Source organism: Borostomias antarcticus, assembly GCF_949987555.1.
Source record: "Borostomias antarcticus genome assembly, chromosome: 12".
NCBI classification, from domain to species: Eukaryota; Metazoa; Chordata; class Actinopteri; order Stomiiformes; family Stomiidae; genus Borostomias; species Borostomias antarcticus.
The window spans coordinates 17,820,164-17,847,847 of NC_140245.1; the positions used below are offsets into that span (position 1 = coordinate 17,820,164).

At 47.1% G+C, this 27,684-nt stretch overlaps 2 protein-coding genes across 3 annotated transcripts; both read right to left on the minus strand.

Annotated features, from left to right (window-relative positions):
- Positions 1–837: 837 nt before the first annotated feature.
- atp5mc3b (ATP synthase membrane subunit c locus 3b) lies at positions 838–5,229 on the minus strand. The gene is made up of 5 exons (XM_084446716.1): positions 5,188–5,229; positions 4,872–4,968; positions 3,816–3,893; positions 1,929–2,119; positions 838–1,144 (listed from the first exon to the last, which is right to left on the minus strand). The coding sequence occupies exons 2-5, from the start codon at positions 4,908–4,910 to the stop codon at positions 1,030–1,032; spliced, it is 423 nt and encodes a 140-aa protein (XP_084302842.1). The 5' UTR covers positions 4,911–4,968; positions 5,188–5,229; the 3' UTR covers positions 838–1,029.
- A 9,314-nt stretch (positions 5,230–14,543) lies between these two features.
- Positions 14,544–26,857, minus strand: lnpk (lunapark, ER junction formation factor). Of its 2 annotated transcripts, XM_084446985.1 has the most exons (14): positions 26,785–26,857; positions 26,274–26,368; positions 25,499–25,540; positions 24,758–24,945; positions 24,563–24,621; positions 24,382–24,422; positions 24,109–24,192; positions 23,752–23,803; positions 22,738–22,923; positions 22,128–22,233; positions 20,045–20,115; positions 19,098–19,268; positions 16,555–16,671; positions 14,544–15,883 (listed from the first exon to the last, which is right to left on the minus strand). In XM_084446985.1, the coding sequence occupies exons 2-14, from the start codon at positions 26,298–26,300 to the stop codon at positions 15,699–15,701; spliced, it is 1,329 nt and encodes a 442-aa protein (XP_084303111.1). In that variant the 5' UTR covers positions 26,301–26,368; positions 26,785–26,857; the 3' UTR covers positions 14,544–15,698. The 2 variants fall into 2 exon arrangements, with proteins under 2 accessions (XP_084303111.1, XP_084303110.1); XM_084446984.1 differs by lacking the exon at positions 26,785–26,857 and having other exon boundaries at positions 26,274–26,775.
- Positions 26,858–27,684: the final 827 nt, after the last annotated feature.

The window sequence follows — 27,684 nt, forward strand, 5'->3', positions numbered from 1 at the left end:
GGAGCGTCAGAGCAGCCTCTGCGTCGGAGGGACGCGGCAGCCAATGAAAACGAAGTGGAAGAGGTATTGAGCTAAACTGGCTTGGGAATCGTTGGCACGGCCCTGCACCCTCTGGCCCTTCCATCTGACGTCAATTAAGTGCTCCTTGGGATTCAGCTAAACTCGTCGGAAGCTTCAAGTTGCGTTGTAGTTGCTATGCAACCGATCCACGGGAGGCATAGGCCTACACAGTCGATCTATGGACTCTGATACTGATTAACCAACGGGAGTAAGGGATCACCATGATGGACAGCCCCTGCATGCATTTATTCATTTATTTTTGTGCATATTTATTCATTCATTTATTTATTGGTCATTTGTCATTTATTTATTTTTTTAGTTTTGACAGGTTTGGTCCTCCATATCCATGAATGTTCATCAATGTGCTTGTCCCTCTTAAATATAATAAATGTAATGACAAAAATGAGAATTGATCTCATAGCACTCCGATTTTTAAATGAGGTGTTACAAATAAAATGTATTATTATTATTATTATCATGTATGTAGGTGAGATGTATCTAATTTAGATCAACAATAAACAGAGGCATCTCCCCAAGATAAACATGATTAGATTAACATTAACAGCCTGATATTTTCCATTGGTTGGTTGGTTGGTTACCACACCGCCAGCCCCTTGGGCGTTTCTGTCCGCTCTGTTAAGAGTGCTAGCAGTCTCTAGTGTTCAGCAAGGCACCACTAAACCATCTACAGTACTGCCGTCAGTAACTCACTCCAAACACACACACCTAGTCTCCCAACACACTCTCAAACAAATGCACACACGCAAACCTTTGTGAAATGCATGTATTTTAATTCTGTAACTGATTACATTTTTACAATACATGTCTTTTCTTTAGTCAGCCATCAACAAAAACTTGGGAAAATGTACAATGTTGTGACACCACTCAACACGGAACGAGTTTGTTTGTCGGAGTAAAATAAGCAGTCACTTCTGTAGTCTGAGTCATCATTTGCTGAGGACGAGAGGTTCACATAGCGAAGAGGATAAGGAAGGCCACCATGAGACAGAAGAGACCCATGGCCTCAGACAGAGCGAAGCCCAGGATGGCGTAGGAGAAGAGCTGCTGTTTCAGGGAGGGGTTCCTGGAGGGAGGAGGGAAAGATGGTGTTAGATGGCATTTAAGCTGCTTGCACACCGTCCCTACACTGCCCAACGAAAACACTCCGCATCCCAAAGCTGGTAGCTGTAATTAGAATGCTGGGAGGGAGAGGCAGTGAACTGCACACTTATATTCTATTCAGCCACTCAAATAGCAGGTGCCCACAAGGAGGCATGAACAGTGATGCAGGGGCAGGACTCAGGTGCAGGGAGGTAGAATCCCATGGCCCATGTAGGTCATTTCTTAGCCATCTCTGAATGAAGATAAGACATTGAGATGTACCGACTGTGGAATTCTAGCTTTCTCTGGAAGGAGAGGATTACGGAGTGTTGTGGCTAAAACAAACTTGATAATAAATGTCCATCACACAAAAGACTAAGTATTGACAGTTTGCTGAAGGATGCGAGTACAGCACAGAGGATGTAAGAGAGTGCAGTGATAGTGCTAGTGCTAAAGCAAGTGGCGCCAAGAAGTCAGCTAAACCCAATTTACACTGATTCTACCTGCCAACATTCACATCTCGTGATTGCACCATTCTTGAGCACTCAAAAGTCATTACATAATCATTCTCCAATAAATACTCCAACAGGAGCACAATCATGTGAGACTAGCGATGTGGACGAGAGGCAGCAGTGAAGTATTAAACCAGAGCTGCAGTCAGAGCGTCTGGTTAAAGTCATCTCTACTGAATGATATCCCCTATGGGAGTGGATCACATGTCCTAGGGTAGGGGTCACATGTCCTAAAGGGATTGGGGGCATAGTTACCTGGCATAGCCAATGATGAGAGATCCGAACACTGTTCCGATTCCGGCCCCAGACCCGGCCACTCCCACCGTCGCAGCACCAGCCCCAATGAACTTAGCGGCGGTGTCGATGTCTCGGCTCACCGCGCTGGTCTGGAACCCTCTCAGCGCCACCTGGGACACAGAGCTCTGTGGCAGGACAACTGCACTGGACTACAAAACAAACACATACAGACATCCTAGTGAGAACACACCTGGCCTTTAAAAAAAAGCCTAACGGACAGAATCTGCTGAGTAAATGATTTTAGGCTTGGGGTGGAGAGGTGGGAAGCATCCACACAGGAAATACAAAGTGTATCGGTACACTACATCAGAACCCTACAGATGGGACTTCAGCTCTGTGTAGATGTCATCTAGATGTGTTTCCCCATCATTGCCTTGGAAGGGCGGCCCACCCCCCCAGCGGCTAGCTGACATTTTCTGACTGGGAGTGAGAGATATTTTCTGTTACTATAGCTAGCTACATAAGTAATGTAACCACAGTTTAGTCAATGTCTTCTGATATTAGTAACTATGTAGGGCATACATTGTAGGCCAACATAAGCTATATGTTGTGGAATAAATGGGTTAGTTCCCATTTTTCCCCATTTAGGCTATGCATTTTCAGTAGTGCTTTTGCCATCTGCAATTTCTGCAATCTGAAATTTCTGAAGGAAATATTATAGTAATACGTTTTTATTTTTTGTAAATATTAAAAGGTATAATATGTTATGTGGATTAAAATAAACATTTTAAAAAAAAATCAATAGGGCTTTGAGAAGGCCGCAGAGTAAAAGTATTGCTTTTCCATAAATTATATTTTGTCTGAAATTATTACATTATGGAATTTTGACAGCCCGACAATGACACACTGTTGATATCATACCAGCCAATAGTATTACAGCGTTGGTACTGCGCGCTGGGTTGCCAGGTACTAGCTAGGTCTAGCTTTACCACTGTGAGATTAGCAGTAGCCAGCTAACGTTATACTTCCATGAATTAGCAGCATTATATGCGGTCCCTAGCGGCGGGGACCAGACCACAGTTTTGGATTCAACCCCTTCTCGGAGTTTATGGAGTTTCATGGGATAAAGTCGCATGGTGACATGGCTACTTTTCTACTAGACCGGTAAGCTAGCTAACTAGCTATCGTTATCTTTCTTGGAATCTGCATAGCCAGACCTAACGTTATCTCCACACTACAGCATCTAACGTAACGTATTACATGGCACTCTGAAATACTTGATTATGATTACTGATTAGTGTAACGTTATGTTCCTCTCGGAGTGAAGATCTTATCACAGTATGACAAACAGTGCATTCTCTGGCATTTTGGCAACCAATACATTGTGTTGTTGCAGTTCTTATCTTTAGACACTAGATGGAGGGAATAATCCACATATAACATATTATACCTTTAATATAAAAAATATTAACCCAAGTTATGTGCTCTCGTTTCATTTCAGCTCAGAGAAATGCACAGATAAACAGCTAGCTGTGCACGTCTATGACGACACTTGACACCATGTATCCGTGACACTCCCTACCCGCGACAACACTAGTAGTTTCGGGGGCCTACCACCCCCCCTGAAAACAATCCTAGGGGAAACACTGATGTGCTTGTGTAGATGTCATCTAGATGTGTTTGAGTAGGGAGGGACCATGGAGGGAGAGAGACCATGGAGGGAGAGAGATCATGGAGGGAGGCAAACATATTAAAGTATGCAGGCAGACAGACGGAGACAGAGAGGGACAGAGACCGTTCAGACAGACAGGGAGACAGACAAACCAGACGACAATAAGGAAGACAGGTGGAGGGATAGATAAACAAACAGTTCAGACAGGCAAGCGGAGGGAGAGACACACTCACCTCTCCTGTCCTGACATCTGGCCTGGACAGCAATGATGCAGACACAGGCCTATAGAGGGCCCTGGATCCAGCACGGACCTGTACACACACACACACACACACACACACACACACTTTACATCCATTCTCAATGGTCATGGTACATGATATTCAGTTATTGGTTAAGTACCTGTGATTAGACAGCGCCTCTACGTCATCAATAGAGAAGTGGTGAATTGGATAGTCAAGGTTACTATACCAGGAGTTCGCCAGAGAACTACAGATCAACACTTAACGCCAGTTGAAGCTTTTCTCATCCGCTCCAATATAACCTCCCTGCTTTCACTAGTCACTAGTCCGGATAGGCGGTACTTGTAATGTTGGCTACTGACTGATCTACTATGGCTAGCTAGCTAGGCTGCTACAACGGGGGCATTTAGAGGAGAACGGACCGCTAGCTAGCACTGTCAACATGGTTGAAATGCATATAAATTATTTACCGTTCTCTACTACATATTTTCTGCTGGTGTCCAGTAGCAAACGGATGCCCTTAACAATGCCTTAATAGCCGTCTAAACATAAGGGCAACGACAGCTGGCTAGCCATTCAAACAAAATGGTGCACCACCAGCCCAAAGTACTCAAACTTCCTCAAAACAGGCAAAGACTACAGTATTAACGACTGAACTGCAGCTAGTAAACGATAGGTACTGGTCTAATCAGGCACAGCACAGCGCTGTCTCGAGTGATTTATGTCTCTGACCTTGAATTGCAGAGAAAGCTCATTAGCCATTTGCTAGCCATCACCAGTAGCAACCTAGCTAGCTGGCACATAGCTAATATAGTTAGCTAGGTAGCAAAAGGTGAGTATCTCGTCTAGAGCAAGAGACCCAGACGGGTTGTCCAACTGCAGCATGCATTCTGCGCGCAGTGATTCATTCCAGTTGGGAAACATTGCAAACTGTTAGCCAGCTTGTTAGCCAGCACTTGCCATGTAAGCAGGGCCCTGGGCAGTGAACGGCTAGTTTGTTAGCTAGCCAGAGAAGCTAAATGACAACTGTGATGACTCTTCACTCACCAGTGCAGGTGTAGAGACGAACTTCGCACAGGCGTACATAGCTGTTTAGGTGTGTTGACTGATACAATCAACTATGAACTGTCACCTGGGTTGGTCTCTGTAAAAGACAGGGAAACAACGGTAAACTAAGGTCAATGGGAGATTTCAGCGCTAAATTACTTTAGCAGCGTCTCAATAACATTCACCGTGTGTGCAGAAAAGCCATGGTTATGTGTGCTAAATGTCAGTATCGTAGCAAATACTCGTTTGACAGAGGATGAAAGGCGATTATTAAATAGCGAGAAGGCAAATCTCCATTTGTCTCCCCTTCACTTACCGGCTGCAGAGGTCGAACCGCTGGGAAGCAACTGCGCATGCTCGCTCCAAGCCGTATTTAATCCCGGATGCTGCATTTACGACATCAGAGGTCATTTATTCACTGCACTGGGAAGTTTTATATACGTAGTCAATATAATTATAAGCATTTGAATATATCCTATTCAGTCACATACCTGAATAGGGTATATTCATTAGTGTAGTGATGACTACAGAAGTCGGTGTACTCTGACTAAAGAAGTGGGTACTAAATGTTAGTTTTTACATTAGTGGTGCTTAAAGTCGGTATAGGCGACTGTGGGTCCATGGATAAAGAAGTAGCTATAACCCGTAAACCCTCCACTACAACACTATAGGCCTACTGTTCTATTAATACATCCATGGTATCCTGTAATATTCTCTAGAGTGTACTGCGGCCTGTATTATGTGGAATTCTGTATGAGTGAACCATTCAGTACGTACCCCTGACATACACACAGGAGCAGCCGTGAACTACACCCGTAAACAAACCCTCTTCACTCCTTAGCCTGTTGCCATGGGTACAGGTGTTGTGCCGAATTCTCGCTCCCCCGCAGAATCCCACTCCCCTTCGCGTGAACGCGTGCTCGCTTTTTCCGCTTGTTGACAGTGCAGCTTGTCATTAGTTTGATCTGCGCTCTTCTTCCAACAAGACGAGTGTTTCTACCACTTAGCAAAGACCAGAACATCACAAGAGCTGCAATTATCACAAAAAAACAATCGTAGCCTATATTTTAGGTTTGAAGGTGGCAATACGAAGCTCACCGTAGGTGACCCGTAGCCTACTGTAACATATTCACGCCACATAATAGTTTTAATGAGGCAGATCAGTTCTGTTAGGCTAGGCTAGACTGGTTTCGCCAGTGAAAAGGCACACAACGACAGGATATGTCTGTGTTATAGATGTCGAAAATCATTCTGTTTGATGACTTGCAAAGCAATACCCGAGCTATTATGGGCGGATATGACTCTACAGCCTACATTTTCTGAGTGTTCCTGTGTGTTGGGAGGTGTGTGTGTGTGTGTATGTATGAGTAGCCAACTATTTAAAGATGTATGTTTACTAGTGTATTTTTGTATCATGTTTCTTACTCATTTACGATCTAACTGTAGCCTATTGCTTGTTTACCTCAGCGCAGATTGAACTAATGACTGTCAACAAGCGGAAAAAGCGAGCGCGCGTTCACGCGAAGGGGAGTGGGATTCTGTGGGGGAGAGAGAATTCGGCACAACACCCGACTAAAAAATACGCGGGGAGCGGAGTGGGCTGAGTGACGACGAGTTTGATCCAGTGTCTCCGGTCGTGTCCATCTCTCCACTCGAATGGTCCTTTCGCCGCTAATAAGGCTCTAATTGGCACGGGAGGCGGGCGGCGTCACTCCGGGCAGACAGAACGGAGCGTGTGTCTGAAGAACCACAGACAAGCAGCTTGTCTAACATTAAGCCTCGTCAGTTACAGAGACTGAGAGAAAGCGAGAGACTGTGCGTGTGTGACAGTGTGTGTGTGAGAGAGTGTGTGTGTGTGATAGAGAGAGAGCATGTCTCATATCAAACCCTTGTCAACTACAGGAGGGCAGCTGAGAAGGGTAAAGGACTTGACCTAATCCTAGTGCTAACAGTCCGACAGCAGCAACACCTCTCCTTCCTGCCAGCCTGTCTGGTCTCAGAGCTCAGGAATATTCATTCATCCTCACTCCCTGCCTGGAGGGAGGACATGATATTACTGGAGGGACTTAAACAAAGGAGCAGGCAGCATCTACAACCTCCACAATAAAACCAACATGATACCCAGTACCCCCTTCCCCTCACCCTAATACCCGGGTCCGTATCCTCTTCCTACCCCCACCCTACCCCTGACCCCTGCCTCTACCTGGACCCAGGCACACTCACACACACACTGACATACACCAGTCCTGGGCTCAGATCCCCTCACCCTAACCCGGGTCCGTATCCTTTTCCTACCCCGATCCTACCCCTGACCCTGCCTCTATCTGGGCCCAGGCACATTTATGCACACACAGACATACACCAATGTTTGCCATGTCTCTCCTATGATGTTATTAGCCTCTCTTACTCTGAAAATGTAATTTAATGTTATTTATTGCTCTATAAATGTTTTTAGCCGGTAGACAAACATACTCCAGGAGCTTGCTCGATCGCCTCGTTGAGAGGGGTCAGGGAAGAATTTTTACAGCTCACTTATCTGGCCCCCAGGTGATTACTGTTTTTTTGCTTCCCTCTGGAATATGTAGGGGTGGGATGTCTGCCCACCTCCCTTGTTCTCTGTAAAGCGCATTGTGTTGCCTCTGGGTATGAAATGCGCTATATAAATAAAGATTTGATTGATTGATTGATGATACATTGTGTGTTTGCTTGAAAGGAGAGCCATGTGTGTTACAGGAAAGATCAACTCTGGGGCTAGGGTGTAGTGGTGACTAAAGAAGTGGGTATACTCTGACTAAAGAAGTGGGTATACTCTGACTAAAGAAGTGGGTACACTCTGACTAAAGAAGTGGGTATACTCCGACTAAAGAAGTTGGTATACTTTAGCAGAAATGTTTGTTTTTACATTAGTGGTGTTTTCCATATACCTCCATATACCCTCCACTAGACCACTGGGCTCCACTCACATTATAGACAAATTAACTGTAATTTTAAGTCTCTTTGGATAAAAGCTTAATGACAAGAAAGTACAAAAGATGGGGCAGAGGCTCAGAGGTAAGCAGGAAATGCATGCAGCTCTAGCAGGATATATCACAGACGATGGCCCAATCCCAAACCACCCCCTACCCACTCCCACTCCACCACCGAGTGTCCCTCCAAATGAAGTGTCACTCGCAGCTGTGGAGAGCACTCTCAATCGAGGGGGAGGGTATATAAATGGAAAGCCAAATGTGGGATGGACTCCCCACTCCACCGGAACCGACCGGGACAGGGCCGTCACCATGGCATGTTTAGGTGATTTATGGGAAAAATGTTTAGGATTTATAATACAAATATAAATCGCTATAATTAAATCCATGTATGATGAGAAATGGTCAAAAGTCCAAACGGAAATGTTTTTTCAAATGAACTCTAACTAAATTAATACTATAACACTGTCCCGAGACAAATACATAAATCAATTAATAACTTACTCCTATGCCTCTTTGGCAGCATTCCTTCTTTTGTGAAGATCCATTTGCATATCGCAGCCTAATGGAAAGGAATATATGATGTAGGCTACATTTGACGTAGACCTAGGCCTATTTAGATTTATTTTATGTCGGCTATGAATACAGGCTTTTAAGAGTTTGCTACAAGTCAAGTGATATAGGGATAAAGTGATGTTCTCCTATTTTGAGGCAATTAAATCAGTGTGAGAAAAACAAATGTTTGAGTGCTGTAAAATAATCTGCAATAATTGACAGTGTAGGAAGACGGAACGTTATTTAAATGCGGTTTCCTGCGGCATCTCTTTGGCAGGTGCACTTCCTGCTTCGGCTATCGGGAGCTTGCACCGATGCAGGCTTGCTATTTAAGGGGTTGACAGCCCACTCGCACTCCAAGCGCACTCCGCGCTAATTGGTTTGGGACGGCCCTTAACATGGCGAAGCTCGGCGTGAACGCGCAAACTGAGGGGGAGTGGACAGGGCGAGGGCTTAGGGGGTGGTTTGAGATTGGGCCGATCAGTCCCACACACACCAACCAGACTGCTCCTCTCCACCCTGGTTAACACCATGGAGGTATAATATAACTGGAGACGGCATTGAAAATGGCTGCCTATTCATTTCAATGAAAGTTGCTCACCGGCGCATGAAGCCATTTGACGTAGTGGCCAAAGCCCGGTATTGCAAGTCAAATCAAGGCATGCGGCCCAAGAACCCTTATTTCCCATGTTAGTGGATGATGATAGATAGGGCTAGAAAAGGAAAACAAAATTTTTCTGGGTATCATTCAGCATCAGAGACCAATCTTATCAATATAAACTTTTAGTTTTAGGGGTTTTGGGGTTTTTGAAGCCACCAATACCTGTATTGAGCCATTTAAACATGTGCTGTGCACGAGCCTCGGGGACGCGCTGGTCGCGCGTTCGTGAGTCCTGCGAGCTCGGGAAAGCACGTGACCATAGGAAGACCCGCCCTACTCTGCCTCTGATTGGATAGGAAGTCATGTAATGACGTCGGTTAACATTTGCAATGCGTTAGCAATGAAGCTTATGATCATGCTAATCATAGATATGAACGTATGTCTATGATGCAAATGATCATGACATGTGGTTACTTTAGGACATCGTTGGAAAAGATCTAGAGGGTAAGTGGGTCAATGTTGAATAACTTAGCTAACATTACCTAATGTTACATTTCTTTATATTAACATCAACTATATTGATAGGCTAGGGAGCTATGCTAACGGTAGCTAATGCTAACGGCTTAGGGTTAACGTTAGTTAGTTAATGCTAACGTTACGTTCGGAGGTCTCAGATGTATTTCAATTTTAACAATGTTGAGCATGATCAATGTGACATTGTTCATACATTGATTACAGTCTGTAATCTTGTCTGGCATTATTTAGCTATAGTGGGCTGATGCTTGCTGCTGCTACTATAGCATTTGCCACATTATACATCAAATTAATCAAGCATAGTGTTATTACCTGAAGGCATTATTACCATTGCAAGTAAGCATGCCATGTATATGCCATGCCTGGAAATCAAATTAATAGTGTAATTATTCCCCATCATAGCTCATTGTACACTGATATAATCATTCTCCTTGCCTTTGCTAATACTCATCTCTTTTATCAAACTTTGTGCTAGGAAAGAAATCTGGCTGTGATTCGTCGCTAGTGCTCATCTAGGCTGTTGTCATCTCCCGCCTGGACTCCTGCAACTCCCTACTTGCTGCCATCCTGCAGCGTTGGCCATCAGACTCCTGGAGAAAGCTGCTGCTGACCTGGTGTTCAACAGCCCCATGCTCTTCCACAAAACTTCCCTACTCTGTTCTCTGCACTGGCTCCCTGCGCTGTCCCATCCAGTTTAGGACTGTGGTTCGAGCCTACAGGGCAAATGAACAGCTCCCTCCGACCTCCAGGCTGTGGTCAAGCTCTGCTGCCTTGAGGTGATTGGTTCCCCAGTTGCTCCAAGCCCCCCTACGGCAGATTGTAACGGCCATGGCTTTTTTCTGTCCTGGCCTCAGTGGTGGAATGAACTGTGCACTGATGTCAGAACAGAGCCAATAATACACACTGTTCATAGTGAGCCTAGTTATTATTGATTAACTTGGACTGTTTCCTCTCTCCTTGTCAGTCATTAAAATATGTTCAGTGTTTCACAATACTGATGTATAACATTTCATTATTTTGTCTCAGACCATTTCTGAAACAATCATCAGTGTCAGTATACATTTCCCTCCAATGTTATTGCTTGCCCATTTTTAACCATTTAACTACTAGACTGTACAAACGAATTGCACAACTATAGTATTTTCTAGGTATAGCCTACTTCTCCACTTTCTCTTAATGTTGGTATGAAATGGCAGTCAAACTATGCAATGATGTTCCACACTGTTTCCACCCAAATTCCCAACAAATGTGGCCACCACACTGTTCAGGACATTCACAGGTCTTGCTCTCAGGGATCGGTAAAAGAAAGGGACATGGTTCCTCCATAATGTGCTAAGGCTCTGCTTAGATCAAAGGCTTGGTCATCAGAAAATATCACAAAGACAGTGATCACAAAACAATTAAAAACATGTCACCAGTGTATGCCTTAACCCTAGTCAAATTTCTAGTATGTGTGAACCATATACATGGCAGTAAACAGATCTTGAGTCATACAAACTGGAGGATGCTTGACCCATACAAACTACTTTAACTCAATTTCAATAAACAACTCCAAAATATGGCAGACAGAAGAGCTGAGCAGACTTGGTAGATGACTGGATGATCTTACAGAGAACCAAGGGAAATTGACTGGTATTAATGATAAGAGTAATGAGGGATGAGGTGCAGCTGGGCAGAGTGGAGACAGGTGGCAGGTGATGCAGGAGATGGGAAGGTGAGTAGGCAACAACCAAGCATGAACAGGAACTGGACCACTGGCTGGCTCCCTTGACTGTCCAACCCATCCATCAGCGCCAGCAGAGTGGACACGATAGAGCCAGAGAGAGAGAGACAAATGCAACGCAAGGTTAGTTTAGTTCCAATCGCCCATGTGCAACATCAATCAAGTACGCAGCCAAGCTGAAGAACCGAGTTACATCAGAGGCGGAGCGAGGCGGTGGCTCCGTGACAGACAGGCCTCACCTGTGTATCTGGTCCTGTCTGCTGGAGCATACTGGGGCCAGCCGGTCTATCTTGTGGAAGAAGATGAAGGAGGGTCTCATTAGGTTGACCTTGGGAGAGACCAACAAACAGCCATCACAAGCTCTCAGTCAACACTGAGGATGATGGTCAGGTGTCCTGTCCAATAATTATACCCCCCTCCCCCCACCGCCACAGTTGCCCCATTGGCTAACCTGGTCAAAGAGAAGGCAGAGCTGATTATGTGTTCTGATTCACCAACCCACTTGCTAAGGCAGTCAGCTCCTTTCCTTATAGACACCTTTGTGTTTCCCTGCCTACACTCGTTAGTCTGCACCCGCGCCACTGGGGTCTTGCCTGTACTTGGGGGACTGTAGATCAGAGCACTACACATCTGTAGGTGGGGGGGGGGGTTGGGGGGAGTATGTGAAAAACAGGGACTTCACAAGACAGCTCAAATTAGACAAGACAGCTTAAATACGGCTGGGTCTTCATATGTTTACTGGAGCAACGTACTGTAGTGTGGTCTCACCTAGGAGGTTCTTCTATCAGGTGATCGAACACAGAGGGGTTGCTCTGCTTCCTGTTCACTGACTGAAAAAGCAATCACAGTGGGATTTAGTGACATCATTATGCACATCAGGAATTCATTATCTCATCTAGTCAGTCAAAAAATGATTTTGTCCTCACCAATAGGTGGCGCCTCATATCACTGCATTTATCTTTTAAAACAGCAAACACTATGTGTAAATAAGGTTTTAAACTTCATCAACATCATTATAAATAATCAGCCCCTATGGCTGGATACAGGCGCAGCAGAAGTCGAGGGTGACAGTACTAGGTTTTTAGCTGGCAGGTGCCCGTCAGGCTCAGTGAATATCTGGTTGAACTGGTTTAAACTCTGTCCTCAGTATTAGTACTGCCCATGTGCACAATTGATTCGCTAGCTTTTCATTGGGATAGCTGGTGGCAGTGTTCTAGAAAGGTGGTCATGTGCGTTCCTAAGTCAGAGGACCCGGGTTTGAACCCAGTGTGGGCAAGTGTGGTGGAATCAATACACCTGTTACAATCGCAGGAATTTTATGGGAAGGAAGGGGCTTCTTTTTTCTTTCTTTTTTTAAAGGTTTTGTACCTTCAATATTAGACACTTAAGCAAACAGAAAAACACAAAACACAACTATAAAAGGCCTGGCTTGGTTTAAAGCCCACTCACCACGTCAAGGTGCAGGCCAAGAGTGGGGACACGACAATCACTAACAGACAAACCCTGACAAATACACATGTAAAGACATGTAAAGAAACACGTAAAAACATATTGACTATACATATAGGAGTAGGGAAGTTGTGTGGAAGAGCATGGGGCCGTTGAACACGGGATTAGCAGCAGCTTTCTCCAGGAGTCTGATGGCCAACGCTGCAGGATGGCAGCAAGTAGGGAGTTGCAGGAGTCCAGGCGGGAGATGACAACAGCCTGGATGAGCACTAGTGACGAATCACAGCCAGATTTCTTTCCTAGCACAAAGTTTGATAAAAGAGATGAGTATTAGCAAAGGCAAGGAGAATGATTATATCAGTGTACAATGAGCTATGATGGGGAATAATTACACTATTAATTTGATTTCCAGGCATGGCATATACATGGCATGCTTACTTGTAATGGTAATAATGCCTTCAGGTAATAACACTATGCTTGATTAATTTGATGTATAATGTGGCAAATGCTATAGTAGCAGCAGCAAGCATCAGCCCACTATAGCTAAATAATGCCAGACAAGATTACAGACTGTAATCAATGTATGAACAATGTCACATTGATCATGCTCAACATTGTTAAAATTGAAATACATCTGAGACCTCCGAACGTAACGTTAGCATTAACTAACTAACGTTAACCCTAAGCCGTTAGCATTAGCTACCGTTAGCATAGCTCCCTAGCCTATCAATATAGTTGATGTTAATATAAAGAAATGTAACATTAGGTAATGTTAGCTAAGTTATTCAGCATTGACCCACTTACCCTCTAGATCTTTTCCAACGATGTCCTAAAGTAACCACATGTCATGATCATTTGCATCATAGACATACGTTCATATCTATGATTAGCATGATCATAAGCTTCATTGCTAACGCATTGCAAATGTTAACCGACGTCATTACATGACTTCCTATCCAATCAGAGGCAGAGTAGGGCGGGTCTTCCTATGGTCACGTGCTTTCCCGAGCTCGCAGGACTCACGAACGCGCGACCAGCTCGTCCCCGAGGCTCGTGCACAGCACATGTTTAAATGGCTCAATACAGGTATTGGTGGCTTCAAAAACCCCAAAACCCCTAAAACTAAAAGTTTATATTGATAAGATTGGTCTCTGATGCTGAATGATACCCAGAAAAATTTTGTTTTCCTTTTCTAGCCCTATCTATCATCATCCACTAACATGGGAAATAAGGGTTCTTGGGCCGCATGCCCTGCAATACCGGGCTTGGCCTGAAAGCCCATGGTGGCTTCAATGCGCCAAGCTGATCCTGGGGGCTTGGGTTAACACACCCCCCCAGGGCATTGTGGGTAACTGTCTGTATTCAGGGCAGCTTCCTGTGCATAGCGAGATGGAGCCTAGGAGGGGCGTGGCCATGAACCCATGGAGCTGCCATCTGTGGCAGCAGCTGTGTATCTGTATGTGTGTGTGCTCTGCTCTCTACCGTCTATGGCTGAGGAGCCAGAATCAGCCTGTGTGTCAGAGCGTGTCGCCGCAGCCTCGTTCACAAGGTTACACACCAATGGAAACATACCGAGATCACAAACAAGAGCAAGAGGTAGAGAGAGAGAGCGGGTAGAAAGGAGAGAATGGGTAGAGAAAGATGGGGTGTAGATAGATGATGGATTCCTGCAGGCTGAGAGGGAGGGGGGTGTAGATAGATACTGTATTCCAACAGGAAAGAGAGAATGGGTAGAGAGAGTGAGTAGAGAGGGAGGGGGGGGTGTAGATAGATACTGTACCCTAGCAGGGGGCCTGGCAGGCCTCCCATGAGCAGATTGGAAGAGAGACAAGACATGATTATCAATTTGAATTAAAAACTTTATTTGGCGTGCCATGCATGCACTGATGACAATGGTGTGTGGTAAAACCAGACAAAACAAACCAAGCTGCTTGAAGACAACCTCCGGCCTCTTTCCATGATATAAACTCAGACAGATGAACAAGGGTCTGAATTCTGTCTTTGACAGCATGAATAAATAAACTAACAAATAAACAATTGCAACAGACATTCCTTTCTCTCTGGTCTTCCCAGGTAAACACACGTCAGTGGCGTAACGTAGTTACGATTGGCCCCAGTGCACGCTATTATGACCGGCCCTATAGTGCACGCTAGTACTAGTTATGAATACACACACACCATTAGGCATATGTAAATATATATATTTTACTGACGATGTGTTGGATTTTACAGTTGAATTAGTTACGTAGGCTATTATATTGGCAAAGTAGAGATTCATAGAGAAAGCCATCAGAACCACGGATAGCGCTCTGACGCGTGGTAACAAACAGACAAAACCAAATCAACGACAAAATCAAAATCAACAAGTCGACTAATCAACCAACTGTAGCTGGAATGTTTCTGGGCCCTCTCCCTCCACAGGCCCCAGGGCTGCATTGTCTATATTCACGCCCCTGACACAAGTTACAGGTAGTTGGCCTACCTATGTAGGCTAATGAATACTACCACATAAAGGCACAACAGAACAGCTGCACGCACATGCACACAACTGTAAACTAAAGGGATGGCAATGAGCCAGAGATGAGGACGTGAGGAGGGACCAGAAAGAGAGGCAGGCATGAGGATGGGAGGAGGGATAGGAACAGAGCATTGGCGGACATCTCAGTAGTTTGGCAAATCTCTGTCTGTGTCACAGAACAGTGCAAGGAAAAGGCCCAGTGGTTATCAAGCCATATGTATATGGAGGTATATGTTTACATAGCAGGAACAATGTTAGTCATCTCAGTGCAACTAGAAAGGAAATACAGAGTAAAAGCACTACCAAAGATCAAAGTAAAATCACTATCCAACAAGAGAAATAAAACTACTCAATAAATACCGATGTAGTGCATCAGCAGCAGCTAGGGAACTCTCAGGAGAGCAACGGGTCTCATCATTCTAAACCAGCAGAGCCCAGACTGAAGAGGAAGCCCTCCTCCGGCTGAGCTCCTATGGGTCGTCTACTGCATCTCCTGCTGAGGGGGATGTAGTTCATCCTCCAGCCCTGGAGTGGCGCTGTGGTCCGTCTCTGAGGGCTCGAGCTCCTCCTGCTCCTCCAGCTGGGCGGGCTGGTCCTCTGCCAGCGGAGATAACCTGTCAGGCTGGGACTCTGCTGCCTCTTGCTGACCCTCCAACTCCCTCTCATCTAAACACACACACACACAAGGTCACACAATCGACAGCAAGCTCAATCCTTACAGTCTGGTAAACTGGAATGAGACGGCCAGTTATTCATACAAGTAGGAAATCAGTTCATTCACAACATTTCCCAGGGATCAAAAGTCATCTTGATTCATCGTCCACCGCAGGGTTAGTGAGATCAAAACAGCACAATTAAACATGCACTTAGTTAGAAAGAGGCTTGATCTGATTGGTCGAGGAGCCACCACCAGACAGATGATTGGATAACCCTATGCTGGGCCGGATTGGTTTATAGATCACCAGCTCGTCTCAGACTCATCGGCTCAGACCAGACACCTGGTGGGAAAGCACTTCCAGAATGATTTGGTTCAGTGAGCCGACACACCTGCAGTTAGCTGGCTACATTAGCTGTAGCTAGGTGTTGTGGCTATCTAGCTGGTTAGCTCTAGCTAGGTGTGGCTAGGTCATGGGCTAGGTACCTGGTTAGTGGTAATTTTTTCTAGATGTTGTGGCTAGCTGGTTAGCGGTATAGTTCAAATTAGGTGTTGTGGCTAGCTAGCCAGTTAGCTTGGCGGGCCATCATGGTGTCTTGTCTGGCCGTAAGCTGAGCAGCCAAGGGAACCATTGTTATTGAGGTTCTGCAGTGCACCAGGCTGGGCTGGGTCGGGGTAGGACCTTGGTTTTGCGGGTTCTCCTGGTTCTGCAGGAGGGAGAGACTGGAAAAACTGTGGACTGAGCTCCAGAGGGTGGGGGCTAGGGGAGCACTGCTGCTTCTTCTCTCACTCTCACCAGCTAAACAAAACGACGACAATGTCAATGAAACAACAACAAAACAACAGATGCCATCGTTATTGATAGTATGAACAGAAATGACAAATACAAGCTCACACAAGAATTCACTTCACACACAGATGCAAACACGTGACACACAGCAACCATGGTCACATGAACCACTCAGCTATGTTAAAGCAACACACACGGCTGGTTGTCTGTTAGGACCTGACTAGGCTGGTTACAGATGAGCTACTCTAACACACACACACACACACACACACACACACACACACACACACACACACACACACACACACACACACACACACACACACACCACACACTCTCTAAACCCCCACCTCAGTATGAATCAGTATCCTTTTATTGCAATGCAAGGAATTTTTTACGACATTGTGGAGCCAACAACAACACAACAATGTACCAGTGCAAAAACAGGACAGGACAGTGCAAAATACAAATATAGTGCAAAACTAGCAGTGTGTTTGGCCTACAAGAGAGAGAGTATAATGCAACAATTGCAGGAGAGTCAGAGGGGAGCCTTGTTGATGAGGCTGATGGCTGAGGGGAAAAAGCTGTTCCTGTGTTCAACAGTCTTTAACGACCGCAGCCTCCTGCCAGAGGGGAGCGGTGTGAAGAGGCCGTAGCCCAGGTGGGAGGGGTCAGAACCGTGCAGGGTCTGGAGGGAGGGCAGGGCGCAGCCGATCACCCTCTCCACCCAGCGTATCACCTGCTGCAAATTAGTCTTGTCCTTGACTGAAGCGGGTGGAACCAGGTGGTGATGGAGAAGGTGAGGATGGACTCGATAATGGAGGTGTAGAATTGTACCATCATGGTCGGTGGCAGGTTGAATTTCTTAAGCTGCTGCAGGAAGTACATCCTCTGCAGTGCCTTCTTAATCAGGGTGCTGGTGTTAAGTTCCCACTTGATGTCCTGGGAAATGACAGCACCCAGGAAGTGGGAGGAGTCCACGGTGGCAACCGGGGAGTCATGCAGGGTGATGGGGGGGGGGGGTGAGTTCTTCCTCAAGTCCACCACCATTTCCACTGTCTTTAGAGTGTTAAGCTCCAGGTTGTTCCGGCCGCACCAGGTCAGCAGCTGTTCAATCTCCCACCTGTAGGTGGTCTCGTCTCCCTTGGAGATGAGACCCATGAGGGTGTGTCGTCCGCAAACTTCAAGCAGTCGTAGCAGGGAGAGCCCATGCTCCAGTGTGGCCGGGAGGATGGTGTTGAAGGCCGAGCTGAAGTCCACAAACAGAATCCTGGCATAGGTGTCTGGGGTGTCCAGGTGCTGTAGGACAATGTGGTCCGTATGACCCAGCGCTGCGCGAGACAGCATGATGGGTGTTGTTGATTGCCGTGTAGCAGTGGTTGAGGGCGCGCTCCTCTCGAGTGGGACATTTGATGTGCTCCCGGTATTTCCGGAGAACTTGGCTCAGATTAGCTCTGTAGAAGTTCCTCAGCATGAAAACAAAACAGTCCGGATGTTTACATTCCACATGAGTTCTCTGTTGGGCGAGTGCGTCTCCTGCACAGGGGCGTCAGGTGGAATGAATGTATGTATGTATGTATGTACGTACACACGCACACAGAGAGGTAAAAGAGCTGAGCTCCCGAGGAGAGTAGAATGGACGACAGTTTATAAAGAGAGATTCTAATATTGGTGACGGTGCCGTTGGATCACTGTCGCTTCCCGGCACCATGCTTCATTCACATGAAAACAACCCCCCCCCTCCCAGCGTTTCACTGGACAGGCAAGACTCACGGTCCGCGCGGTATAGCTGGAACCTCTCGAGACGTACTGCAGCGTCGGGGATAGCGTCTCTGTGAAAGATGGGACCGCGGATGAGCGGAAGTCTCTGTTTTTAGCTGCTAGCAACTGGAGTTCGTCCATCTTGTTGGACAGCGAGCGCGCGTTGGCTAGGAAGATACCTGGTAGAGGTGTTCGTGAGCCGCGTCTGCGAAGCCTAACGAGGCCCCGGCTCTCCTCCCCTGCTTGCTCCGGCACCATCTCACAGCTTGGGCGAAGACAGCCGTACCTCTGACCAGGATATCCAATACATCCACAGAGTTGGTGAGTATATCTGGTATTAAGTCCATAGGGGTTGCTCCCCTAATGTTAACAAGTTCCTCTCTGGTGTAGGAGGTCTTGCAGAGCACAAACTGGGACAAAACAACACATAACACAGCACACCACAACGCCATGGCTGCCACGGTTAGTGCTAGTATGAGAAAGTCTGAGTGGTTCTGGATGAATTTAAATAATTTTATGGAGCGTCAGCATGACAAGTCTATAATCCACAGACCAACAGATACACACAAGTACATGAGCTGCACTGGGCACACACACGTAAGAGACAGGACAGAGACAGGACAGGACTCATGATAGGGTCTGAGGGGACATCAGGTCAGCGTAGGCTGTGGTACCTCCAGAGGGGGGGGCGCTGTCATCCGTGTTGGCCCCCGAGGCAGTGGACGGTCCTGGGGAGGGCGACTCGGAGCGCAGCCTCCTCTCGAAGCTGAACTCTGGCAGGCGCGGCGCCTGGGGGCGGGTCTTCCTGGCTGGGTTCAGGAAGAAGCAGTAGGCGCACCTGAATGCTGTGGGGGGGGGGGGGGTCAGAAGGGTTCATATAATGTCTGTGATGCTACACTGTGATATCCTCCCGGGTCGCACCCGGAGTGAGGCTGCCACAGGTCCGTGCTGCACAGCCGCACAAGTACCCAAAAGGGACCCCGCCGTGCGTAAAACTCCCTTTCGGCACCATGGACAGCGCTCAACAGGTAGAGCGGGCCAGGGACCGGCTGCGGCACAGGAATGCAACAGTCAGCACCACGGACAGAGTGGCCAGGTGATCGAGGGGATCTATAGGCCGTTTGTTGTTGCCCAGGCAACACTGCTACCCAGCTGCGCTCGATCAGCTAACGACTCGCTGGCGGAGAGAACACCGGCTGAAAGGAATCAGCCACGGTGCCTCAAAAAGGCCAGCTAGAGAGACAGTAGTCAGTCCTTGGACTCAGTGAGTATGACGCATATGCCTCTGGTTGACTCACGCTGATTTTTGTTGCACTACTAATTCCGGTTCTCTTTTCTGCTGGTTCCAGGAGTAGCTGCCGGGCCCCGACCCTGATCCCGAGTCCCTCCACGAACGGAAGACCGGTTTTTGGTTGTCTCCCTGGGAGATCCTTGCTTTGAACATTTTTGCCTTTTTTTTTGATTTGTTAAATAAATGCGCTAAGGTGCTAAAGAGCTACCTGCCTTGTCTGAATTACTGTGCTCCACCTGAAGTACCCTCTCGGGGTTTTACAACTTGTCAAGGGTTATTGATTGATTGGTTTGATTGATTAATTGCGTAACAGCAGAAAGGACATCTTACCCAGGTACTCAAACTCCTCCCTCAGAGCCATGCCATTATGGGAGAAACACTGCAGGCAGATCAGGGCATACCTGGAGGGAGGGAGGGAGGGAGGGAGGGAGGGAGAAGAGGGGAGGGGAAAGAACAAAGTCTATGAGAAGAGGGGAAAGAACAAAGACAAGACTATCATTGAGGGGGAAGAAGGGAGGGAAGGAGAGGGGAGAGAGGAGGAGAAGAGAGATAAGGAGTGCTCCCTCCTACCTCCAGGCCATGGTCAAGCCCTAAACAACCCCTCCGGACCGCTACGCTCTGCTACCTCGGGGCGACTGGTTACCCCGTCACTTCGAGGCCCTTGTGGTCGATCTACACAGTCACGGCTCTTCTCTGTCCTGGCCCCGCAGTCGTGAATTGAACTGCCCACCGACGTCAGGACAGCAGAGTAGCTGCCCATCTTTCACCGCAGGCTCAAAACTCAAGTAATACCACGATCCTCCCGCTTAAGCACCTTGTATTTTTAGACTACTATTCTTGCACTTTGCCTTCAGGACTAGATTATACTCTTAGTCACTTGTTTTAGAAAGGAGATGCACTTGTGAGTTCTGGCAAGTAGCAGTACATTGGCTTTTCCTACGTTAAAGGGTTCTTCATATGCTAAACTCAATCGAAAATGTATTTTTCACCCTCATTTCGTTTTTTGAGTCTTACTGATATGCCCAGTCCCAATTCCTAACACTCGCTGCTCTCTCTGTATTGCCCGTGAGCGCTTTCACCCCCTCCCCCCTCCTATCAATTGCTTCATTTTCCGGAAGTGGGGGCCCTGACGTCACGTTTTTTGAGAATTTGCATACTTCGCCCCTGATTAGCATATTTAGATTGTTGCGTAGGCCATCTTATCATTTACCTAGCCTCGCGTCTCCAGTCTCTCCTACGAGGATGGACATTAAATTTGGTAAACTGTGCCATGTCCTTGGCTGTTCTCTAACAAACAAGCCTCTCCACTCCCTCCCACGCGATGAAAGAAAGGTTAAGTGGTTGAATTGTATTTATAATTGTAATATTCCCGAAACCCTTCCTAAATCAGTCTTAGTGTGCGCTGCGCACTTTACTCGCGAATCGTTCATAAATCTCGGCCAGTTTGAACAAGGACTTGCATAGTTCCTGCTTCTAAGGAACGATGCTATACCAACTGTTCGTGAAGACGCTTAAACTGCAAGTACAAAAATACCAAACTCCATGAGTTGTGCTTTGTGTGTGTGGATGGTGGCTGTTGTAGCCGGCACGCTAACGTTAGTATTATTCTAACACACACTTAGATTGTTTACAGTTGGCTCGCCTATTTGCTATTTTGGTAATAACGTTAGGCCTATGTGACTGCTATTTTAGCCTCCTGGTTTAACTAAAAAGGCTCGGGTACATTAGCCAACAAGTTGCTGGTAAGCTATAGACCTTTTTCTGTGCAACGTCATCATCCTGTTTCGAAATTGCACACGCATCGCTGTAATGACACCTGTCAATAGAATCGATGCATTTGATTGATGCTAACCCTAACGGCTGGTGGTTGTCGTTTTCTGGATCGCTAGGCGGGTCAAAATCGTAAGGAACCAAATTACCTGCCATCTTTTCAAAACAGCAAAGTGGGCGGTAACATTACCTGGCGGGAACTAATTTAAATAATTAATTAGCATACTCTGAATCAAGTCAATTCAGCCTGGGTGGGGGGGGGGGGGATAGTAAAATAGCCCTGATAAATAAATACATGTTTATTCAGACCAAAGGACATTATAGAACACATTTTCGGGACCAAAGGTAGAGATAGAAGGTAGGTTAAATTAGCATATGTGGATCCCTTTAAATGGAATTAAGTTGCTTTGGATAAAAGCGTTAGGTAACTGACTAATATAATGAGAGAGGAGAGAAGGAGAGGAGAGAGACTGTTGATGCTCTTTATTGAGACATCCTTACAAAACACTAAGCCGCACTCAAATTAAAACCACAATTATGGAGAGGAGAGAGAGAAGGAGAGGGGAGAGTAGAAGAGAGAAGTGGTGTCCTGCTCGTGACCCGTCGTGGAGGTGTGATGTGCTCGCTGGCGCTCCATGCTCACCTGTTCTGAGGGCCGTCCCCCACCAGGTACTCGATGACGCGGTCCACCGTCCCCCGTTCCCGTGGCAACACTGGTCTGGTCAGGGGCGGGCCGGGGGGGTGCAGGCCTGGGGGGGTAATATGTCTTATTCTGTGGTGCCCTATATCTGTGGATTAGTACCACATACACCAAAATGTATTCGGGAGAATTCGGGATGTGGAGTGGAGTACAGGCAGCTTTGCCTATCGAGAACACCAAGCCAAGTGAGAGACCAAACAACTCCATCCTTATTTTACTGTTTACTTACCTGATACATACCATGAGTGGGATCAGCAGGTCACCTAAACACCCATGTTTGCATGTTCTAATCTGAATGAAGGACTACCCCAGCCTACTGAAACAGGACTGGAGCTCTGGCTGCATCTAAAAACAAACATGCTCATTCACTCTCCTCTCAGACAAATGAGCCAGCAGATGAGGAGCTAGGAGTTAGGGAGCTAGGAGGTAGAGAGCTAGGGAGTAGGATCTAGAGAGTGAGGGAAATAGGAAGTAATGGACTAGGAGGTAAGGAGGTAGGGAGTAAGGGTTAGGAAGAAGTAGCTGTCAGGGTTTAGGGGTCAGGACTGCTCACCCAGGCCGGGGATGGGGTTGCAGGGGGTCATGTTGAGGGTCCTTCTTGCCAGGTCCCTCTCTGGGGGGCCGCCTGGGGCCGTGTGGAGGGGTGCGCCGCCAGGAGTGGAGGGGTGTGGCCCTGGAGGGGTTGTCATGGGTGTCCCCATTACCGGTGGTCTCATGCCACCCCCTCTCTGACGAAGCTCTGGGGGGAGGAAGAGGAGAGGTTGCTGCCACACAATCATCATCATCATCATCAATCAATCAATCAATTTTGGATTTATATAGCCCTTCATGATACCCAGAGCGCTTTACAGAGTCCAGTATTCATTCAGACACAGTCATACCGGTGGTGGTAAGCTACATCTGTAGCCACAGCTGCCCTGGGGCAGACTGACAGAAGCGCAGCTGGCAATTAGCGCCTAGGGCCCCTCCGACCACCACCAACATTCATTCACATTCATACGTTGCATGTCTTTATGATGGTGGGGGAAACCGGAGTACCCGGAGGGAACCCACGCAGGCACGGGGAGAACATGCAAACTCCACACAGAAAGGACCTGGAACGACCGGGATTCGAACTCAGGACCTTCTTGCTGTGAGGCGACAGTACTAACCACTGAGCCACCGTGCTGCCCATCAATGCCACATCCTCGCCTCGCTAACTACGAGCCCAGCTCAGTGACACTGTCTATGTAAACGCCTGCTGATGTGTAGAGAATGGCCAGCCTCTGTGTGAGGCAGCGTTTTCTGGACTGAAGATTTAATTGAGCAGCGTCAGGAGCTCTGGCCGGGCAGTTGTGTGATTGATCAGAGGTACTGATAAAAGGCTCAATAACAATGATTGTTACTGTTATTACACACACACACACACACACACACACACACACACACACACACACACACACACACACACACACACACACACACACACACACACACACACACACACACACACACACACACACACACACACACACACACACACACACACACACACACACACACACACACACACACACACACACCTCACCTTGTCCTGGTCTTGGGGTCATCTGGGGTCTCACAGGCGTAGACTCCCTCTCCTGAAGGAACAACAACATTAAGAAAAAAAACACACAAAAAATAACAATCACCACCACCACCACTATGGTCATCATCGCTGACCAGCTCCTTGTGACATTAAAAGGGACAGTTCACCGAAAAAGGTGTTCACAACTGCTGTACAGTGAAGTGAGGTCATGGTTGTAATCTCTAGGAGGGCAGTAGTGATTCCTCGTTTGGGATTTTGTCTCCCCCAGTTTCTGAATCTAGAGGCAAAGAAACAGCTGTACTGAGTGAGGAGGGGCTATCAGACCCTGGGGGAGAGAGGGAGGGGTATCAGACTCACAGCTCTCTTCTTGGACTCGGGGTCAAACCTCTCCAGGATCAGCTTGGCGTTCTTGTACGTCTCCGTCTCCATCACTTCCTCCAGCTGGAAACAAGGAGCAGAAGAAGATTAGTTCCACCTGAGACACACGGCTGGCACACAACACAGAAAACACACACCTACTACTACTTCACACACACACACACACACACACACACACACACACACACACACACACACACACACACACACACACACACACACACACACACACACACACACACACACACTTACAGTCTTTCTCTTCTGAACTTTTAAATCTTCCAGTTTGTCATCTGCAACAGAAGAAGGAAGAGAGATTCACTCAAACAGAGCTTTGGATTGGCTCTCTTCACCATGACACAGAAAGATCCAACACTTCACAGTGCGTCAGTAGTGCTGTCGTGGTGGGGTCAGAGGGAGGAGCCAGCCTTACTGTTTCTCTCTGTGCGCTTGGAGAAAAGGAAGAGCAGCAGCTTCCTCATGAACCAAACCCTGAGGAGAGATGGCAAACCAGTCACAAAGCTAGAAGTGGTTTGAATGGTATCAGATCATGTTGACAGTCAAACTTATACTGAAAATTAAATCAACTCAGTTCTACATGACCCTATAGTACATCCACTCTTCCTACAAGACGGGGAAGGCGAGGAGGGGCAAGGCCATGAGGAGGCGTGCCCCCCACTGTTCTGGCAGGTTCCAGCAGTAGACCCAGAGGCAGGCCAACAGGTAGAGCAGCGAGGAGTAGAGCAGCAGCCGGCCCACCCACAGCTTCTGCAGACGCTGGTTCTTGGCTCGGAACTCCTCCAGGTCCTGGATCTCCTGTGGGGAGAGGTGAAACACGACAGGCACATCATCATGGGTACACAGGCCGGATCAGGGGATGCCATGGCTGAACAGGGAGGGATAACAAGAGGCTGGGGGAGGAGGAGAGATATAGATGGAGAGACAAAGAGAGAGGGGGAGCGAGGGGCGGGGACATCTGTCTGCATCTCCCTTACAGTATTAACCTGAGATCAAGCTCTCCGGCTGTTAAAGGAGGCCCTGATTCAGATACAATGACTGACTGTTTCACCAGCCAGTCACATGAGCCCTATTCTGACTCACAGGATGTAGGTTTTTGAGATAAGCCTCTCATTGGAATCAGGTTCAGTCCCCTGACACTATTTAGCAAAACAATCTTAGCGTTGCTCAAGATGATTGGTTTAAAGAAATACAGTGTTTGTTCCACCTATCTCAGAATGATAATGGGTTGCAGACTGACCTTCCAGCTGAAACAAGATAAGTCTGGCTCTGCAAGACTACATGAGACCTGACGTTGTGGTAACATGGGAACGTTGTGGCAATGTTTTGTGTAGTAGCCTTCACTACTCACCTTGTCCAGGCTCTCTAGAAGCTCCACTGTGGTCTGCTTGGTCTGGGAAGATGAGACACAAGCAGTTAAAAACAACACCACAATCAAAATCAGGGTTGACCAATAATTGCTGAGACTGCAGCCTTGTCAAATATACAGTATATCTGTCATACCCCGTAATGGGCTGAGAGCAGACAGGAGAGTGGCTAGCTCAGTCCTAGTCTTTTTGAAGACCGCTAAGCTTCAAAGAGACCGCCACCACCACAGAAGAAGACTACATCGGAAAAATAAATTCACTCGGACAAAACGCGTCTAAGTAAGTTATTTAATGGTAGCGCCGAGGCTTCAAAACACAGCATTTGTTTAAATAGACCCTATTGCTTAGGTAAGTTTAGTTTCATGTTTATCTGACACTAGTAAATATGTATATTACATATTAATATAAAATATCTCCTAAATAGGCCGACACCTATTTATTTTGACGGCGAAGTGAACGGAGGGTGAAAAGACTGTAGTCTGGCATGAGCGAGCATGCGACTACAGGACTGAAAAGGGCTAGCTCAGTCCCAACCAATCAGGTTATATAATGGGTCCAATCCCAGTGACCCCTGGCCCAGTACCAAACCGAAAGACGAAAAGCTAGTTTTTCAGTTAGCCAAGTAATGATAGCTCACGTTACACCATGACAAATAAGCGAACTGAGTTGGACGAGACTGAAGGGGGGACTATCACAAAAGCGTCTCATAGAGAGAGAAACTGACAATCGTTAACTTAGATACGCAGCACTATGGCTTACCTTCCAGCGGGAAACAAGCGCCCCCATCTCTGCTCAGGTCTCCACGGCGCTCTCGCTGGATGTACGGTTCACACAGTCAGGGACTCTGTTACAAACTAGCAATTTTGTAAGCTTGTTAGCATGACATCGGGCCAATTTGGGGTTATCATTTAGTCCCTACGACGACTTGGCCTTTGGGTTGGTTACGGTTTACAATCTAACGTTAGCCAGCTGGAGAAGTACGAGTCCAAAATCCGTAGGACGTTAGTCACCGCTAGGTAGATGTATCATCAAAATAACTATAGATATGTACTGTTAGCTAGCTAGTATAACGAGCCGAGAGCTAATATATGCTAGCCTCCTTCGACGAGTCTGCTGTCTGGCTGGCTTGCTAGCTAACGTTAGTACAGTATCGTTATGTTAGCGCTTTGGCATGCTAACTAGCTAACGTTACGCTCAAACCAGGGTAAGGCCAACGTGATTTCATTCTTGCGATGCAGTCTTAAATATGTTGCCAGATATGTTGACGTACCTAGATGGCCATGTTTACCAGACGTCTACTCGCAGCCCAGCTTTCGCCAGTGCCTCAGCTGCGACGATCGATGATGTCAGTCCCTCCCCCTCCCTCCTTCTTGGGGTTATTTATTGGCGGTTGGCAAACAACTTTTAGGTGCATTACCGCCACCCACTGGTCTGGAGGGTGGACTAAAACGATAGGCTAACCCTTCAACCCAGTCATGACATCATTGAAGAACAATCTCGCACTCTCCTCCTCACATTATATACAGCAGCCTAGTTGATTTTAAATATAAAGGGGTTTTATTTAAATAAGCAGGCCAGGTCCAGCCTGGCTTATGTGTGTTGGCTGGATTGTTTCTGTGCGGGACTGGTAGGACGGTAATGTTTGATAAATAAAGATGGGTCTTGTCACCTGGACACATCAGTTCCAATGCTTCCAATGCTAATCCAGCACAATAAGAGCGGGATAGCCAGTTAGCTCATGGGCTCACAACAACTAGCAGCAGCTTCCATAACATTAATTGTAGCGGTCAGTGGCTAAAGCAGTTACACTGATGATAACATAAAGTCATCCCCACCAGGAACCCCGGTCTCCTGGGTGGGAGTCCAATGCTCTCACCACTACTCTACTTGTGCAGTGGAGATCGGCGGGTGGGTTTTGGTGTCCTTCTTCCAGTCCCTAGTGTGGGTTGGGGTTAGAATATGGGTTGGGGTTGGGACAGGATCTGATCTATAAGGCAAGGGGTAAAGGTTGGAGTGAAAGGATGAACATGTGGAGGTTTGGGGTATAGTCCCATAAAGTCATCCCCACCGGGTCTTCAACCCCAGTCTCCAGGGTGGGAGTCGAATGCTCTCACCACTACTCTACCCTACTAACACACGCAGGTTGCGCAAACGTTCGACATACGGCCGC

What these genes read in the sequence shown, in the direction of transcription:
- lnpk (XM_084446985.1), bottom strand. Translation starts at nt 26,300, where the DNA reads ATGGGGGCGCTTGTTTCCCGCTGGAAG. An exon ending in GGAGGAGTTTGAGTACCTGG is followed by an intron (nt 19,269 to 20,044) that starts GTAAGATGTCCT and finishes CCCCCCCCACAG; the next exon opens with CATTCAGGTGCGCCTACTGC. An exon ending in CAGCGCCCCCCCCTCTGGAG is followed by an intron (nt 16,672 to 19,097) that starts GTACCACAGCCT and finishes CGTTTTGTTTAG; the next exon opens with CTGGTGAGAGTGAGAGAAGA.
- atp5mc3b (XM_084446716.1), bottom strand. Translation starts at nt 4,910, where the DNA reads ATGTACGCCTGTGCGAAGTTCGTCTCTACACCTGCACTG. An exon ending in CAGATGTCAGGACAGGAGAG is followed by an intron (nt 2,120 to 3,815) that starts GTGAGTGTGTCT and finishes TTTGTTTTGTAG; the next exon opens with TCCAGTGCAGTTGTCCTGCC. An exon ending in CTCATCATTGGCTATGCCAG is followed by an intron (nt 1,145 to 1,928) that starts GTAACTATGCCC and finishes TCCTCCCTCCAG; the next exon opens with GAACCCCTCCCTGAAACAGC.